The 18,468-nt window shown below is 41.4% G+C and overlaps 1 protein-coding gene across 1 annotated transcript in view; it reads right to left on the minus strand.

Moving 5' to 3' along the window:
- The window catches only part of caska (calcium/calmodulin-dependent serine protein kinase a), a 195,624-nt gene that overhangs the window by 8,293 nt on the left and 168,863 nt on the right, over window positions 1-18,468 (minus strand). The window contains 8 exon segments of the mRNA XM_032529385.1: window positions 5,611-5,726; window positions 7,519-7,715; window positions 12,552-12,587; window positions 13,610-13,681; window positions 15,463-15,499; window positions 15,501-15,527; window positions 16,121-16,208; window positions 18,301-18,379. Of these exon segments, the coding sequence (XP_032385276.1) occupies window positions 5,611-5,726; window positions 7,519-7,715; window positions 12,552-12,587; window positions 13,610-13,681; window positions 15,463-15,499; window positions 15,501-15,527; window positions 16,121-16,208; window positions 18,301-18,379 (652 nt within the window).

An 18,468-nucleotide genomic window follows, 5' to 3' on the forward strand; every position in this document is an offset into this window, starting at 1 on the left:
TACTTGGCTTTAAAAAAAAAAAAAACAATTCAAAAAAAGTTTGAGAACCACTGCAAAGGTATCCAGAGATACAGTTAATCATAAGGATTCACTCTGGCAAATGTATGTTTAGTAGTGCTGTCAGTTATTAACGGCGTTAACGCAAACCCATTTTAATGGTGTCAATGTCTTTATGGCGAGATTAACGTTCTTTTTGGCCTAACAAAAGTTGTTGTTTTTTTTCACATGCTGTTGCAACAACTAGTAACTTTAGAAAAACTACAACACCCACTGGATCTGGCTACCCCGGAAACTAACAACCGGCACGCCGCGCACACACGCCGTTTGGGCTTGCGAGCCGTTCAAAGAGTAGTAACGTTACGTTTTGAGTGGATGGCGAGCGTGAGACGTAAGTATTTCTTTCACCCTTTTATTGATGGACAGTGTCACACTGTGTGAGATTATTTGATCCAAGTGAGAATGTTAGTGTGAATATATATATATATATATTACTTGCGATTACTTGTGCGTAAACTATGACAGTAATGTGATTAATCGCGATTAAATATTTTGTTTGACAGCACTACTGCTTAGTAAAACATATGAGCTATTAAATCATGTCGACAGTTATTATTTTAATAGCTTAGTATTGTAGGGCCACAAAAAGATATGTGTAAAGGCTTTAGGGCACCCACATGTTTTTGTAGGCCCAGTTTAATATGCAACTTTTATACAATAGATCTCTCACTTAAGGGGTCCTTGGCTTAAAAAACGTTGAAGGCCCGTGCTTTAGTGTTTTCCTTTTTTCAGCGTAACAGAACACGGGGCAGAATAAAAGCGGCAGACTGCTGGTTGCCTGCTGTGCGGAGCGTACCACATGTTGTACCATGCGTGGCTGTTCTCTGTACAATGTGTTCTCAGCCTCTGTAACACGAGCCTCCACGCAGCCGGCATCTCAGGGCGCTGACGGATGAAATACAATACCCACAAGTCACTGACGGTGATGAATGTACTTAAAGTGACAGGCTGAACAGAGTGAACCCACTGACTATAGTAGAGACTATTTACGTTACTGACTCGTTCACATGCACATAATATTCAGTTTTCTTTTACTTATCCTGAACATACAATATTTCGACTAAGCTGGTTACACGACTAATGACTTATATGATTTATATGTATATATATATATATTATATGATATGATTTTTGTGTTCCAGCGGTGGAGGATTCGTCGGAGCGTGTGAACACAGCGTCCCTTATACTTTTCTTCAACCTCCTCCTTGAAAAGGGCCGGCGTTGTGATGTTTGTTCATATCCAAAAACCTGTTGATGTCGAAGTCTTTGATAATGTTTAAAAGAAGCTGTGATTCCCCCTCTTTTCTTTTGGCCTGACGTCTCTACCCACGCAACTTCCAGGAGCCCTTCAATAGCAATCACACACTATATATACAGAAACCGTAAACAAGCAAGAGGCCGTAAACGGTCACAAACTGCAGTACAGACCCTGATTGACACTGCGCTACATACATGTCCAAAGAAGGTTTTTAAGACCTGAATTATACAGGCATATCACACGTCTTAATCAGAAAATTCTGTATATTTTATTCTGAATATCCAAATAGAATAAACTGTTTACATGACCCGTATAAAATTAGGAATAATGTCAACTTGAGAATCTTAGTGGAACATAAGGTTGAATATTATACTAATATTAGTTAACATACTGAACATACTCAGTGTCTTCTGGGTCTGCTAATGAGCACAGTTGACCATACATGGATTAGAAAATGGGTTAAGATAAACATCACAGCACATCCGATCTGAAACACACAAACTAAGCTACGTGGTTTCAGTTTGATCTGAGCTTTCTGTTGTTTTACGACCAAATCAACAGAAACAAAACTGAAACGCTGGCATGGACAGCTGATTCAATCTACAGGGTTAATAAAGTCAACCGAGAGAAGAGAAGAGAAGAGAAGAGAAGAGAAGAGAAGAAAGAAAGAGAGAGAGAGAGAGAGAGAGAGAGAGAGAGAGAGAGAGAAAGCAGAAGAGAGGAGTTGGTTGCTGTCACTGGTTGTTACTTACATGCACAGAGGCCGTTCAGTAGGAGAAAGCGAGAGAGATGAAGAGGAGGGGTCATAACATGGTTTGGTTTCAACAGCAGAATTACAAAAATGTTACACACAAACAGCAAGATACAACCGCTGGGCAGCTGTTCCCAGTGGCAGCAATGGAGATGAAAATACACAATAGAGACAGAGTGCATTTACGAAAAACAACCCTCCGCTCTCCATCGACTTGTTTTGATTGAAGGTTTCCATCTAGTCAATTACGTCTGCTAGCAATCAACAGAAACATGCCTAAAAGCTGCTGTGTGGTGATATTCACATACAACAATGTAAAGAACCCAGAACTCAAGTTTTCATAAGCTGCTGACCTGAAAAACTGAGCTTTAATGAAGACAAAAGAGGAAACAGAAGTGAGGAACCAGCAAGAGAATGATGAGACACTAAGCTTTGGTTGTTATTTTTTTTTAAAGATCATTTTTGTATATATTTTTTCCCCTTTATTATAGTGATATTGGATACACTGGATAAGGGGGAGAGATGGGGGATGACACGCAGCAAAGGGAAGCAGGTTGGATTCAGACCCTGCGCCGCTGCAGGACTCCGCCTACATGGGGCGAGGGCGCCCACTGGGTGAGCGAGAGCTCACCCCAACAGAGTTATAGTTAGTCTAAAACTAACATTTGGATATTTAACATGGTTAATAAATATGGGAATAGCAGTGTGTGTGTGTGTGTGTGTGTGTGTGTGTGTATGTAGGGGATGGGGGGTGGGTGGTTGTGGTAGAGAGGGTGATGGTGATTATCTTCAGAGCAGTAGCAACTCTAGAGTCCTAGTGAGAGAAACAAAGTGTCTCCCCTTATCTTTCTAACCACTTTGGGAAATCCGTAGCAGGAAAAGTTAACTCTCTCCTTGATTTCATGTTGTTTATGTAGAATGAGACCCAGGAAATGAGTGGAATGCAACGCCACCAAGCCACGGCCGGGCGACGTGCGTCACCGCAACGCGTAGCTACGTTTTTTAAGAGGTGCACGCTAGGCTACGGCGTAGGTTTGGGCCTTCACGTAACTACATACGTAGCAATGGTGTAGATTTTATGCAGAAGTATAAAACAGCCTCTAGAGACATATAGTTTGGCTAAAACTAACATTTGGATATTTGACTTGGTAACAAAATGCATGCGGAAACGTAACGTCGGACATAACGTTAGCTTAGTGTCAGGATCCCACAGTCTTCCCATTCTCCCTGCTGGTTCCTCACGTCTGTTTCCAATCTTGTCTTCATGAAAGCTCAGTTTTGCGGTTTGGCAGCTTATAAAAACTTAAAAAAACTCTGGGTTGTTGGTAGTGGATATGACCACACAGCAGCTTTTAGGCATGTTTCCGTTGTTTGCTAGGAGACAAAATAGACAAGGAAGAAACCTTCACGCTATGCAAGTCAATGGAGAGCGGAGAGTCATTTACCCCCGCGGTTGGCGTGGATTTCAGGGTATGACGCGCTGCACTGTAACCCTATATACTGTTGTTGTTGTTAATTGGTGATACGTCACTGTGTGGCCCTAACATGGTGCAGCAACAGCAGAGACTGTGATCAGTCAGGGTTAAAGATTTGCAGGGATTTTTTTTTAAATGATATATTTCACTCCTTCTACTGGGAAAACTGGGATGTCTAGCCATAAATTAAGTGCGACTTCAAACAGCAGATAATTGGTCATAGAATTGTGTTATTTACACATTTCTAATTTGCTGATATGATTTAAATTTGGGAAAGTTCAATAGCAAGACCTGTAGACCCTTTAACATTTAGTTTTTTCTGGGTCAAAATTTTAAGTTTAAACCTCCAGACACTTTTGATACTTTTCGCAAAGTTCTTTGTCAACTTTTTTGGACAATTTTGTTGTTGTTTTGACAACGTTTTTTAAGCTTTCTCGGAATTTTTTTTTTTGTCCCTTTTTGACTAACATTTCTCGAAGTTCTTTCTCACTTTTTACAATGTCTTTGTCAATTTTTTCTGCTTTTTTGGGACGTTTTTATTGTTTTCCTTAATACTTCTGTCACTTTTTCAGTGCTCTTAAATCTTGCCGTTATTATTATTTTTTTTTACAATTTGGTTGAAGGAAACCCAAATTTTTTATATAGAAACTTTAGAAACAACAGGAGGGTTAATAGCTCAGTTTCGCTGAAAACAAACATGTTGTAATTCCTTTTTTTATAAATAAAAAAATTATGCTCAATACATGTGTTGTATGTGTATACATGTGTATAAAGAAATTTGCTGAGTTGAAATATAATGTAAAGTTTCCTGATTTGGACCATGAATGAAAAAAAAGTGATGTGGGGGATGGAGACCTGCAAAGCTAAGTTTACACAATTGCTTCTTTAATTTGTTTATTCCAAATGATTTGTTGCCACACAACTGAACTGTACGCTGCCATTTTTTAGCATGTAAAGTAACCACTACTGCAAGGTAAAATTGTACTTGTACTTGGCTATGACATAAATGAGCAATTCATTCTTGGGAGAAGGAAACAGATTTTGGATGAGAATTCCTGGTAAAGGCCAGAATCTCAATGCCTCAATGTTAGTGCGAACAAACCCTGAATGAGACAATGAAAGTGTTAAACATGAACATGATCTGGTAACTAATAATCAAATCTGTTGTCAATAACATGAGGGATGAGTGGAGTGGCTAGATGCAGGTGACTCTGGGTACCATGCACTCATGCTTTCATGACTCCATACCTTTATGTTCTGAGTTGCATGCTTTAAAATATTAACGCAAAACCTTTGAAATGGACATCAGCCAAGGTGTCGATGGAGACAGTTTGAGAGACATGCTTATCACCCACAAACATACTGCCCACGCAAATATCAAACCATAATCCCCCTCTCATTACCCCTGCTCTGGTGTTCCCCCTCTCATTCCCCCTGCTCTGTTTTATCCACCCCCCCCCCCCCCCCTCATTCCCCCTGCTTCTGGTGTTTTCCCCTCCAGTCCCCCCTGCTCTGGTGTTCCCCCTCTCATTCCCCCTGCTCTGGTGTTCCCAGTCTCATTCCACCAACTCTAGGGATTCCCCCTCTCATTCCCCCTGCTTTGGCATTTCCCTCTCATTCCCCATGCTCTGGTGTTTCCTTCTCTCATTCCCCCTGCTTTGGTGTTCTCCCTCTCTCATTCGCCCTGCTTTGGTGTTCTCCCTCTCATTCCCCCAACTCTGGGGATTCCCCCTCTCATTCCCCCATGCTCTGGTGTTTCCGAGCCCCTAAACCGGAGACATTAGGAAACACTTCTGGTTGTGTTGCAGTCTCAACAACCACAACACTGACATTGACGCCAACGTTTCTCCGCCTGATTGGGTCTTCCTGGTCACAACGTCTCGTTCTCTCAGACTAAAGCTTGGGGTAACTAACTTTACCATGGCAACGACCAGAAACAGGCTGAGTCTAAACGCTGCATGTGACACATGCTCTCACACTGGTGTGGACCCTATGTAAAATGTTTGAGTCTGCAGCATGTTGTTTTGCATGCACATGCATGTGATTATGAACATGTGTGAGTGGTGTACCTGCGTTGTGCTTTGCCAAATACTTGTCTTTGTACTGCTTCTTCTTCTTGCCAAACCAGGTGCAGCTGGCCTGCTGCTCCTGCTTGGTCTTCTCCATGGCTATACACGCCACTCGCCTAACACAAACACAAAAGCACACAAACAGGGTCAGGTTCAGTGTTGAGCTGAAGGAGTATAGATGTGGAGGCAAGGGCGTAACCTTGGGTTCAATATTGGGGAGGTAGAGATCTCCAACTATTTAGGGAGGTCTCGTTTACTGAAAAAAAACAAAAAAACATTGAAAATATTGTCGAAAGAAGAGACTAAACAATGAAAGAACTTGCAAAAAAAACTTGCTAAAACAAAAGAAAAGACCAGCAAAAATGTCAGATGTCGTTATAAAGCGACAAAGACTTTGAAACAAAACCCTCAAAAAGGCGACAAAAACTTTTTTTTTAAATTGACAAAAACGTCCAAAAAAAAGACTGAAACTTTAGAAGTTTGGATGATTGTGGAGGAGAGCTGTCACAGTGATACCAGGTTCTCAACATATCAGGATTAGCACAACATTTTTTTTCTGTGTCTTGCATAGAAATTGCCCAACCCTCATGGGTTTATAAGACACCAAAATGTCAGTTCCAGTGTTCAAATATTTCATTACATTTCACAAAATGAGAAGTTATTTTTACAGCTCGTTATTGAACAAAGTGCTCTCTCCAGAGCTCGGCAAATAGAATCTGCTACAAAAAGGTTCCTTTCTCCAAGCAAAACACGATTCGTTAATAATCATCCAGCCAGAAGAAATCATAAATAGGGCCCTTGTAGACAGGACAATAAAACAAAAAAAATAACCATATTCTCCCTTTTTTGTTACTTCACGTAATAAACTAAGTCTGTCCTCCTCTGGAGTCATAGTTTTCATCTAGGGACATCATTTGAAGTTGAAAAAAGGTAATAACTTGTAATATATGGCAGAACATTGTGTCTAAAATCACAATAACATCGTATCTTGGGGCATCTGGTGAGTCCCACCCCTACTAATGTGGAGGAATGGTTTCTATGTACTAGGGTTCAACAGTAAGAGTTGTCCGACTATAATAACCCACTTGCACGTCCGGGCCAGTCTGGCTATCACCAGACCAAGCTCAATCTTTTCAGACTGAACATCAGTCTGGGGAGTCTGCTCTGGATGTTCTACTGCACAAGAGGTGTGATCCAGGGGCAGAGGTCAAATGACTCTGTACGCAATTGGAGAGTCCTTCAACCAATCAGAACAACGATCCGGGTGTCGTAGCAGCGACAGCAACGAGATGCTGCGCTTCGGGGGCCGCCATGTTGAATGTAAACAACTAAGCTGCTCGGTTGCTTCTCTATCGTCACTATGTTAAATCCGCCAGGTGGATAGGCCAGTTTGGGATTGGTCCCCACACATTTGTAATGGAATCAGGATAGAATAATGTCCAGGTTTCCCGCCTGAGCTGCAGGGTGAAATCCAATCGCCGGCAGATCGGGCGGGGGGGGGGTTTAACCCCGTCTACGTTCAGGCATGTCATAAATGAGGTCATTGTTATCTTGTACCCGTCAGGAAGAACACTTTGTGAATAATTTCAACGTATCATTGGCCAATCAAGAATTAAGTTGGTGCTTGATGCGTTTGATTTTTTCAGGAATAAATTACATTTTTGATGCTTTCCAGTTTTGTTTTGTTTTTTCCAAATTTGATGTTTTTCGATTGGTTAGGTTTATCGTAAAACAAAAAAAATACAAAAATACAAAAATTTGTATAGGGGTAAATTGTTTTCGGGCGAGTAGATTTTTTTTTACACTTGCCCAAAGTGAAAGAAAAAACAAATAGACTAAAATCTTAACATTGAACTCTGTGCACCCTCGTCTTTTATCCATAATCAGTGTGTGTTTTTTCCTTCTCACCACTCCTGCAGCTCTGGCGACGGGATGAGGCCCGCCGTGCCATTCTTGGTGTTCTCCAGTTTGCCCTGCCACCAGTTGTGGTCGTCCTTGGAGATGATCTGGATGATGTCGCCCACCTGGAAGCGAATGCCGGCCTCCTTGCAGGGGATGAGCTCGTCTTTGGAGGGGTCGTATTCAAACTGAGCCCTTACGTAGATCTGTGGCGGGAAAACGCAGATGTTAGAGGACGCAGCTGACTAAGAGATGAATGGCGGTGGCGTGTCACTGTAGTCTGGATCAATGGAAGTACATTTCCAGGATAAAGCCTGACATCTGGCGTGTGGCTCATGCGCAGAATGTCAGGCCCCTTCCGCTCTCTGCGTGTTGCTGTTCTCAAAATCCCTTGGCTTCGAGAAAATGACAACAAACTTCGAGCTAGCAAGTTACAGGCTAAAAATGGCAAGTTTTGAAGAACATTTGGATGGTGCAAGAAGGCAAGTCTGTTTGGTTATGTTTATGACATTAACTCTCTAACCGGGACGTCTTGGGACCGATAGGTTTGATTGCTGTGTGCGAAGTACACGTGCAAATGCAAGACTAGGGTTTGTGAAATAGGCAGTGGCGTGTCAACTGAAAGATGCCAGAGATGCGATTGTTGGGAGAGAAACCGAGGAAGATTAAAGAAAGAGAAATTTAACAGACGAGGAGGAAGATAAGAGTGGCTAGATGGTGCACTTTTGCATATCGTGGCAGCTGATGTAATGAGCAGTGGCCTCTCGGGGGGGGGGGTGTTATTTTTTAGTTGCCAGGTTGGAAACTGGTTTCCAAGGAAGGGCTTTTAATGAGCCTTGCATCACACAGGTAATTAGGGCACAGGCATTGTCTATGTGTCCATTAGTTCAAAAACAGCAGTCATTATCCTGCTCTATTCCTGTTTTAACCACACAGATGTATGTTTGTTGCTGATTTACAGTCGACACTGTGTGTGAAAGGGATCTGTTGAAAAGTGTTTGGAACTAAAGTGTAGACGTGTTTTCTGTTTGCTTTTGGGAGGGGATGGGAGAAGCTGTCTCTTACCTTTACAGACATTTTGTCCTTGATTGGAGGTCTCGATACAATCTAGGATTTGAAAGCATCACACACATCATGCAGCAAAAACGGCTATGCAATGTCTGAACAGCAGTATGGTGGGCGAGGTTGGTGGAGGGGGAGGAAGGTTGGGTGGGGGAGGGGGGTACAACTTCTCTTTTGGAGTGACAGAAAGTAGTCTAACCCTCGTAACACTTTAAATATGTACTGTACTTCCTGTCAAAGCTTTTATAAACTAAGAGCAAATTTAATGATGCTGAGAACAAGCTGCGCCATCTGAGAGGCTGCCCAGCTGGACTCTGCTGCCCTCTGCTGGCAGGATCGGCTGTCGGTACAATCACAAGATCCTCCAAGGCCACATCAAAAGATGAGATAGTTAGATGTCAAGTGAGTGATGTCGGATTATCTCAGAGGACACTGATGATGTCTGTCAGGAAGGTGCACGCCAGAGCTGCAAAGATCCACCGATTAGCTGTCAACTATTAAAGTAACTGCCAACTATTTTGAGAATTGATAAACCGGTTTGAAAAAGATCTGTGATTCTAGTTTCTTAAATGTGAATATGTTCTAGTTTCTTCTCTCATTATGACAGTAAATTGAATATATTTGAGTTGTGGACAAAATGAGACATTTGAGGACGTCATCTTGACACTGATAGACAAGTTCCACCATTTTTCTGACATTTTTCTGGAGCAAACTCTAAACGATTAATTAAGACAATAGTCGGCAGATTAATCGACAATGAAGAGAATCTTTAGTCGCTGCCGTAGAAAGGCAAACTGCATGGATAGTTTTCAGAGTAATGAAGAGGAGAGAGTGTCATTTTTTATAGATCAATCCGATCATTTTTACCTTAATTTAATAAAGGATTACATTGATTACTATATCAAAATAGTTGGCGATTAATTTAATAGTTGACAACTAATCAAGTAATCTTAGTTGCTCTAGACTTTCCCAGCTTAAAGGGAGTAATCAGTGCTCCCCAAAGCCCAAGATGACATTTTCAAACAACTAATTGATTATTTGTTAGTTGCAGCACTAGTGCACCCACAGGGTTTAAAATGAGCACCATCCACCAACCAAATGCTGGTAAAATACGCACGTGGCTGGTAGATGGTATTCACTCACCAGCCAAAGAAACAAGGGTCATCTATTGAGTAGCTGGTAACATTTTTACATTCACTAAAGCCAATTGGCTGATGAACCAAAAAGTTAATTTTGAACCCTGCAACACAAAGACACTGATGGGATGAGGTGACTGTTTTGGGGGATTGTTATACAGACACACGATTCTAGATGGCTTGAGGTAGAAGTTCCCCATGAATTAATATCTGACTGGGGATTAGTGGTTAGGGTATAATCTCTAGACTCTGCAGGGTTCAACAATGCCTGTGCCGTTATTACCACACATACAGTTGGAAGTGCAGGGCTACACTGTCAGACGGATGACACAAACGGCGGGCATTGATAATTAGTCAGTATATTCCCTTTAATATCACTGGAAGAACACACAAGTAGAGGTTTTCATAAGAACTCTTAGTTCCAGAAATAGAGACGTGACCCTGGAAAAGAGTCTGGCCAAAACCAAATGAGTCTATTTTGGGTTTGGGTTTGTTAAGTTGTATTGCAGTATGTCAGTAAGTAAAGACGGCAACACAGTATGTGATACGCAAGTATAGAGCTAAAACCATTAGTAGAGAGACAGAAAATTTACATTTTTAACTTTTTAGATAATCGAATAATTGATTGAAGAAAAAAAACAATGATTCATGAAGAAAATTGTTGAAACATCCATTGGTAAGAGCCTCTAAACTGTGAGTATTTGCTTCTTGTCTTCATTTTAAATCATTGCTAAATAAATATCTTTGGGTTTTGGACTGTTGCCAGACAAAACAAGCAATCTGTAGATATGACCGTAGAAGATTTGTTTCTGATTTCATAAACCAAGCGATTTAAGTTAGAGGTGTAGTGCGTAGTTTCTGTCGCCCCCATGAGGAATTCTAAGTAATGAAAACAAAAATGTGGCCACGTCCACGTGATACAAGCCTTCTGTAATCGTCAGGTGCTGAATAAAGCGAAGCGTCTGTTTAAATGGATGTGTTCCCGGATTGGTCTTTTCAGGCAAGAAATGTGGACGGTTTGGTGTGTGTTTGGCTTAGAAACGAACTGAACTGTTTAAAACAAACCAGAGGAGCTGAAATCAAGTAGTAAAGTTAGTTAGGGGGGACAAAACGTGATGATGGGATATTTTTTAAGAGTAAATTAAATGTGAACGTTTATATTTTATGAACCAACCATCATCCCAAGCACATCAAAACATATGGATGCCTAAATGTATTCAGCAGCACTCATTATCTATTTTATTTTCCCTGGGAAAAAGAATTGGCTAGTGGAAAACCTGATAGGCCGGCAACTTTAAAAATGTACTAGCCATGTTGGCTGGTGGTCACAAAAGTTAATTTAAAGCTCTGATCATGAAGATGTGTGTGCAACTGGTCTTTATCTTTGGCTTCCTTTACCAGCTGGATATACACACACACACAGACTAATGCATTTGCAATAATACCCCTCTTACACTTGAAGGGAAGCATTATGTTCTCCAAAACAATCACATCAAATTCCCCAAAACACTCTGAACAAAGCTTAATTTGAATCCAGATGCAGCCTGTCCGCTCCTCTCTTTGGTTCGACAACAGCCGAACAGCTACAGCGGGCTGTAGCCAGGGGATTGGTCCCTTGTCTTGTGTCCGTCTGTGTGTTCCCGTCTGTGTGTGTGTGTGTGTGTGTTTGTGTCTGTTTCTGCATGTGTTGTTTTGTCTCCCTCCCTCCCGTATTTCCTCTGTTTAATTATTATTATTATTATTATTTTTTGGCCTTGGGATTCTTTCTGCGTCTCATTGTTTGTCACTGTTAATTTCTTACAATTGCAAAAAAAATAAAAATTGATACAAAATAAATTAAGAAAAACTATCTACTAAAGGAATCTGAATCAGACTGAAGAGTTTTGTGAAGCCAAAAAGAAGGTTAGGGAGAAGTCGAGACACACACTTGTTTATAAACGGGGTTTCCGCTGGGTCTTAAAAAAAGTCTAATATTTTAAAACCAATATTTTTGTCTTAAATTTGCTAAAGTATTGTGTTCTAGGTCTTAAATAATTGTACACAGGTGCTAATGATTATTCAAAGGTTCCCGCAGCACTTTTGAATATTTCTAGTTATTTATTCTGTGGTGTTGTAGTTCTCTCTTTCGCCGCCATCGTGCAAATACGATCTGCTGTATTAAAACTACAAATGAGACCAACATGAGTGACGCATTGGTTGTGAAAATATTCTAAATATAGCCTACACTTAAATACATCCCTGCTTCAATACAAAAGATCTGAACCACGACGTAAGTATCTTTATTTGAGTTACTTTAAAAAACAACCGGGCTCGCAAATCCTTTATTCCCACCAGCATTAGATTACTGAATACGTTATGGAAAATAACTTGATCCTTTCTGTTGGATGATACTGTATTTAAGTATAATATTAAAATGTCACTAATGATGTTGCACTCTACTATTAATAGCCCACTGGTAATGCACTTCTCTACTTTATGATGTAGAGATGGTTGGTTTTGTGTATTGTTGTTGTTGTTGTGTATGTTGTCGGTCTATCTGACGAGCTGTATGGTGCAAGATGAATTTCTGCAGGATCAATAAAATGTCTGTTGGTGCTTTTGTTTTGAAGGTACTGCAGCGTGCAGCCAATCTAGACACCAGTCCCATAATGCCAGTGAGGGATTGTTTCAGACAACGTTTCCAGACTCTGACATCAGACTCGTGATATTGATCTAAAGTCTTCCTTATGGTCTTAAACAAGGTCTTAAATTTGACTTGGTGAAACCTGCAGGAACCCTGATAAAAGGGGAGGGATGCAAGCGTTGTGTAAGGAGATTACAGGCGAGTGAGAGAGTGGTATTCACCTGTCGACCCTTGGGCTGAATGGTGGACGGCAGGTCCTGCGGAGGCAAACCGTCGACGACAGAGAGACATGGTTAGGCGACATTAAACTTTACACTTCAAAACATTCACGTCCCTTTGAGAACTGACACCATGCATGCTCATCCATCTGCAATCTAGCGTCTGCTCTTGCAAAAAAAAAAAAAAAAAAAAAAAAAAAGACAAAAGAAGTGGAAAAGTAAGGAAGTATATTGCTACCACGCCCAAAAAAGAAAAAAACGTATCAGCATCACGTTATAGTGTGAAAAGTTTCACGTAATAACGGGATTTTATGTATTATTTTAATGTGAAACCTTTCACATTACAACATGATAAATAGTGGATTGTAATAACAAGAACATTTTCTTGTTACAGCTTGATGAGATTGTATGCTGTAATAATATGGAAATATCTTGGAACTACAGTAAAGCTTTCCCATAATAACGTGATGCAGATATGTTTTTATTCCAGTTCAGATTGCAGCAATAATCTTCTGTAGGAAAAACAGAGATCATCAGAGTAATTGTCATCCTGCTGTAGAGCAACCTAGCAAGCGAAGAGCAAGCAAAGCAGCATCAGCAGCACCAGCACAGTGTCTGTGTGGAGCCTCGGCGGGACAAACAAAAAGAACTGCACAACCCAATCAGGTTTTAGGGGACCCACCAGAGGGGGTCCCCCGTATGACTGTGAGCACAGGAGGCCGAGTGTGTTATGTCAGCAAAGAGGCGCAGCACGCAGCAGGCGTTACGAGGCACACCAATTTGTTAACTGAGATATCGGACACAGGGGGCTTTGGCTCAAAAACATGTGACACGTGATCGACATTGGAGCTCTTCCGTACGGGAGAGTATGAACCGCCTACTGCTCATCTACTACAGCAACTCAAAATGAAACAGAGATAAACACAATCCGGATGTGAAACGGAACAACTGACGCATAGACATAATATACATTAACGTGACAAATGAGACGCACCGGGCGGGGGGGGGGGGGGGAAGGAAGCCAAATCGGCTGTGGGTTTTCTAGGGACGGGGGTCCTTACCAAGATAGAACTGTTAATGCTGGAGTGGCCGTTGGCAGGGGACTGCATGGTGGAGGTGTTGGGGGACTCTTTCTGAAATAAGACACACAGATCAGCAGCAGCGACTCACTCTCTCTCTCTCTCTCTCTCTCTCTCTCTCTCTCTCTCTCACACACACACACACACCACACACAGATGAAACGAGCCAGCACAGCGCTGACGTAATGAAATGCGTCAAGAAGACTTGGGCGAACCAATCAGTTGCCCTGCACGTCGTCACATGACCACAGGGGGGTGGCAGACTCCTGCTAGATCCTCATCTGAGAGAGCATGAGGTCATCGCTTGCACAGACCTTCACAGCTCAGGGATTTACTGTGTCTGTGCTCACGGAGCAGCTGCCGGGCTGCTGCGGGAAATTAAGATTAAATAAACGGTTTTATGGAATGATTTAAGAGACAAACTCAAATGTAAAGACTAACTATTTAGGTTTTACTGTGAAAATGACGCTTCATGCTGAATGATTTGCTTAAGATCTTTTACGTTTTAAAGATCTGTCGATTAAATCAACACAACTGCCTGAGTGCTAGTCGACTGAGAATTTATTTAGTCAAGGACGGCTCTAGTAAATGTAGAAGATGGAAACTGAAATATAGTCTCAGCTTACATTTAGAAACACTGAAATCTAAATTATAAGCTGACCATAAATGATGAGCAGAGAGAGAGCTTATAAACAACTTGATAATTCAAAAATGGGGGCCCAGGAAGAGCGTGCGCCCCATGTTTGGTGAGTCCTGCAGCGGTCCGGGTTCGAGTCCGACTTGGGGCCTTTTGCTGTGTGGCATCCCCCATCTGTCTCCCCCTTTTTACGTCTATCCACTGTCACTTTAGTAAAGGAAAAAGCCCATAAAAACAGTAGTTGCCCTTTAATGCTCTACTAAGTTCACCAGCTAGTCAATAACTTTGGGTGAATCATATTATTTTGTTGAGTTTGTGTGAACCAGTATTCTTTAAAGAGTGGCCCGTGGACCATTGGGGGTCCCCGAGCGACTCCCGGTGGTCCGTTAAATACATTTGGATAATATCATTATTTAATATTAAAATTCAAAACTGTGTTTTTTACACTGCCTGCCAGCGACTCCAAAGCTTAAAAGTGAGGAGCATAGATGAGTTGTTTTAAATATTAAATAAACTTGTGTGCACATTCATTCATTATGTGAATTGGCTGTTGTTTCTGTGTTGTAAGACTTCAGCAATGAAGCTGACTGATTTGAGACGACGTCTCTAATTTACGACACAGACGATCGAATACGTTACTGTCAACTGACAAGATGGATCAAGGCTTTTGGGGGATGTTTGTGGCAATAAGGGGGACCATGAGCTTTTCTTAAATTACACTGTAGATAAGTGGTCCTTGGTTGGAAGAAGGTTTGAGAAACACTGGTGGTAACCCATGTGCATATTTCCTCGCTGTGTGCAAGTTAGTGGTGTGTGGGGAGGACAAAATAACAGAAAGACTTGTATGTACTGTATAGAAATTGAGTTGTGTAGTGTTTCTGTGATTTTGTCCACCCCTGTAGTGTGTGAGGGTGTGTAACAGGACGGGATCACACAGAGAGGTGGAGCTCATTCCTGAATCACACGATCAGAGGAGGCGAGGGACGGTTCCGGTATCTTGGTTGGGAAATTGGTGTGCTGAATATCTGACCCAGCCCGAGCAAAACACAGCAAAACACATACACACACCCTATTCACTCACACACACACACACACACACACACACACACACACTCAGTAACCAGGCCAGCAGTAGTAACCAGAACAGGAGCTCACAGTCAGCAGAGAAGAGAGGAGGAGGAAGGAGGAGGAGGGTTACCTCACACGAGGAGCCCTGCGTCCGGTAACTGGCAATATTTGAAAGTGATGCTGCCTGCACTCCCTCTGTGGAGAGAGAAAGACCCACACACACACAACACACACACACACACACACACCACACACACACACACACACACACACACACACACACACACCACAACATCCACACACACACGGTGAGTTTCATGTGTTTGGTCTGCATGTGTAACATTTTGCTGAACACTGTAGAGATTAGGGATGTAACGATACAATTTTCTCAGGATGAACTGCAGACAAATACCTAAAAAAGTGTTCCTTTATTTCTAAAAACTGTAAAAAACAACTCTTACCAAAAGTGCAACTGAAATTGTATTTTTTCTTAAATAATCCACACATGAAAGCCAAATAAAATTACAAACTAAACAGAAAATCTCTTCAAATAAATAAACTAAGAACACACAGTGACGTCTGAAGTCAAAAAAGTGAAATTAAAGTAGATCACGCTCGAGGACGTTAAGAAATTGCATCTCAATCGGTTGTCATCTTAACACATTAATATCAATTCACGATGCATCGTTACATCCCTAATAGAGATACACTGAAGCATGTACTAACACACCTACGCACGCATGCACGCACACACACGCACACGCACGCACGCACACACACACGCACACACCAGCATCTTCTGCAGCTGCTCAACAGTCTGGTTGGCCACACTGATGCTGTTGATCTCCCTGATCTCGTCTCCTACGTGCAACGTTCCTGAAAGGACACAAGAAAGGAGGAGAATCAACACCTTTCTCCCCATTAAACAGCCTCCCTATATTTCAACAGCCTCTGTTGCTCTTTTCCCCATCACAACCGTAGTAGTTGTAATCGAGGAGGCTTTCCACACATCACGCAATAAATCAACTGGGGATTAATTAACAGGATGCTACCGTCGCGATAAAACAGAAGAGCAAATGTTGCCTTTAAACACAAGAGCAGAGACAAACCAGCTGCGGCAGACACTACGGGGTTTTGGTCTTCTGTTTAAAGGGATAGTTTGGATCTCTTGATTTTTTTATTAGCACCATTTACATCATTTATTCATTGAGAATACATTCCACAATGTATGACAGTTGGTGTCAAATGGTGTAAAATACAGAACAACACAAATTACACAAAACCCATTTCCCACCCCCTCCCTCTGGGATCTCAGGGAAAACTAAATGAAAAAAACAGAAATCCCACCTTGCCTAATCGCTCTCTTCTAGTTCTTATGGCGCTGGGGTCATTAGGCCTGTTATTTATGCTGCTGTGCTTTCCCTTAGGTTGATGGTTGGTTTGGCTTTGTTAATCCTCGCTGCCGAGAGCTCAAGCATTACAGTGTGTAGAAAATACGCTAGCCCCTGTTTTATACATACACTGTATATATGACTTAGACTTCTCTTTATTAATCCTTTGGGATGCCTCCCTGCAGCAGTTTTCAGCAAGAAGAATACAGTATAGAGAGAAAAAGAAAATTACAGTATAAAGATAATAATAAAACCTTTATCTACATTATATATATGAACGGTCTATGGTTTTATACAAAGCAAGTGTGTGTGTGTGTGTGTGTGTGTGTGGTGGGGGGTGGGTGTAATTCAAGCAGGTGTAATTTAGGCCACATCCACGCGTACCAAAACGTACCTGCACGCCGCTACGGCTCAGCGGCTACCGAGCGAGCTAACTGCTAACAGACACCGCTGCAACCAATTAACAATACAAATCCTGTCATAAATCCATCTAAATCAGTTTAAGTGCACGCTACATTTAGACTTTGTGACTATTTTACGTCTACTGATTCACTTCTAATGTCAAATGGCACCAAAACTGTTTGTCTGGCTGTGTCAATATTTCATTTACTTCGGAAAATAGAGTTTAGATCGCAGCAAATATGTTTTTATTAATCTACAGGAAACAGACCAAGTGGCTTTCAGATTTTCTTCTGCTAGTCTTCTGCACTTTAGCCCCAAATTAATCTTTACACATAGCTTTAGAAAAAATCTGGGCGTCACTATATGGAAAGTTGAGTTGGTTCTGAACATTTTGATACAAAACAAATTGGTATCGGTTATATGCAAATACCATAAAAAGGTACATTTTAAGAAGATATGTGAAAATGCCCTTAGACCTCAAAGGGGAAACCGGGCAAGAGAGACATTAGAGGTGGGTATCCTTTGGGTTATTGGGTATCCTTCGGGTTATTTCCGATACTGGTGCTAAAAAGATACTTTTAAAATGGTGCCGGTACCTGAACCGATCCTTAATAGCACCAGTTTCGGTACCCAACCCTAGACGCTATAACCTAAGCCGAAAAAATTGAGCAATTACCCTCATAACCCTTGTGTTGTCTTCCCGTCGACCATGAAAAAAGTTATCGCTTATTCTGACATTTTTGTCACTTTTTCAATGTTGTGGGTGTTGTTTTTAAATGTTTTTTACAAAAGCTATTTGATATTTCTTATGCTGACATTTTCAGCTTATTTTGAAGGCCCATTTTTTGTGATGAAAAAACTGAAAATGGGTCAAATTTGACCCGAGGACAACATGAGGGTTAAAAACGTCATCCTTGCCTGAACGATAAACATTTTTATTCCCTGTGTAAGATGCACTCCTTTAGCGCCTCAGTAGCTCTTTGATTTTTAGTTTGCATTTTTTTAGACAAAGCAACAAATCGCCACTGTAGTCCCAACAGACAAAGTGTTTTTTGTTTTCTGTCCATTATATATATGAATAGTGAACCTGACCTGAGTTGTACAGCTTGTCGGAAGCCAACTCTGAAATGCCATTTAACGATGTTTAGGAATAACTGGGAGTTGTGGGAGCGTACCTTGTCTGTGGATCATCCCCCCGTGCATGATCCTCGCTACGATGCAGTGGTTTGACTCGTTCATCTTCAGCGTGATGCCCTGTACGATGACACAGGATGTCGAAAGTCTTTAATAAAAAAGTACAGAGTACAGTACAGCAATGTTCACACACTGTGCCTTTTTTTTTT

This window comes from Etheostoma spectabile, chromosome 11, assembly GCF_008692095.1.
Source record: "Etheostoma spectabile isolate EspeVRDwgs_2016 chromosome 11, UIUC_Espe_1.0, whole genome shotgun sequence".
Classification (NCBI taxonomy): domain Eukaryota; kingdom Metazoa; phylum Chordata; class Actinopteri; order Perciformes; family Percidae; genus Etheostoma; species Etheostoma spectabile.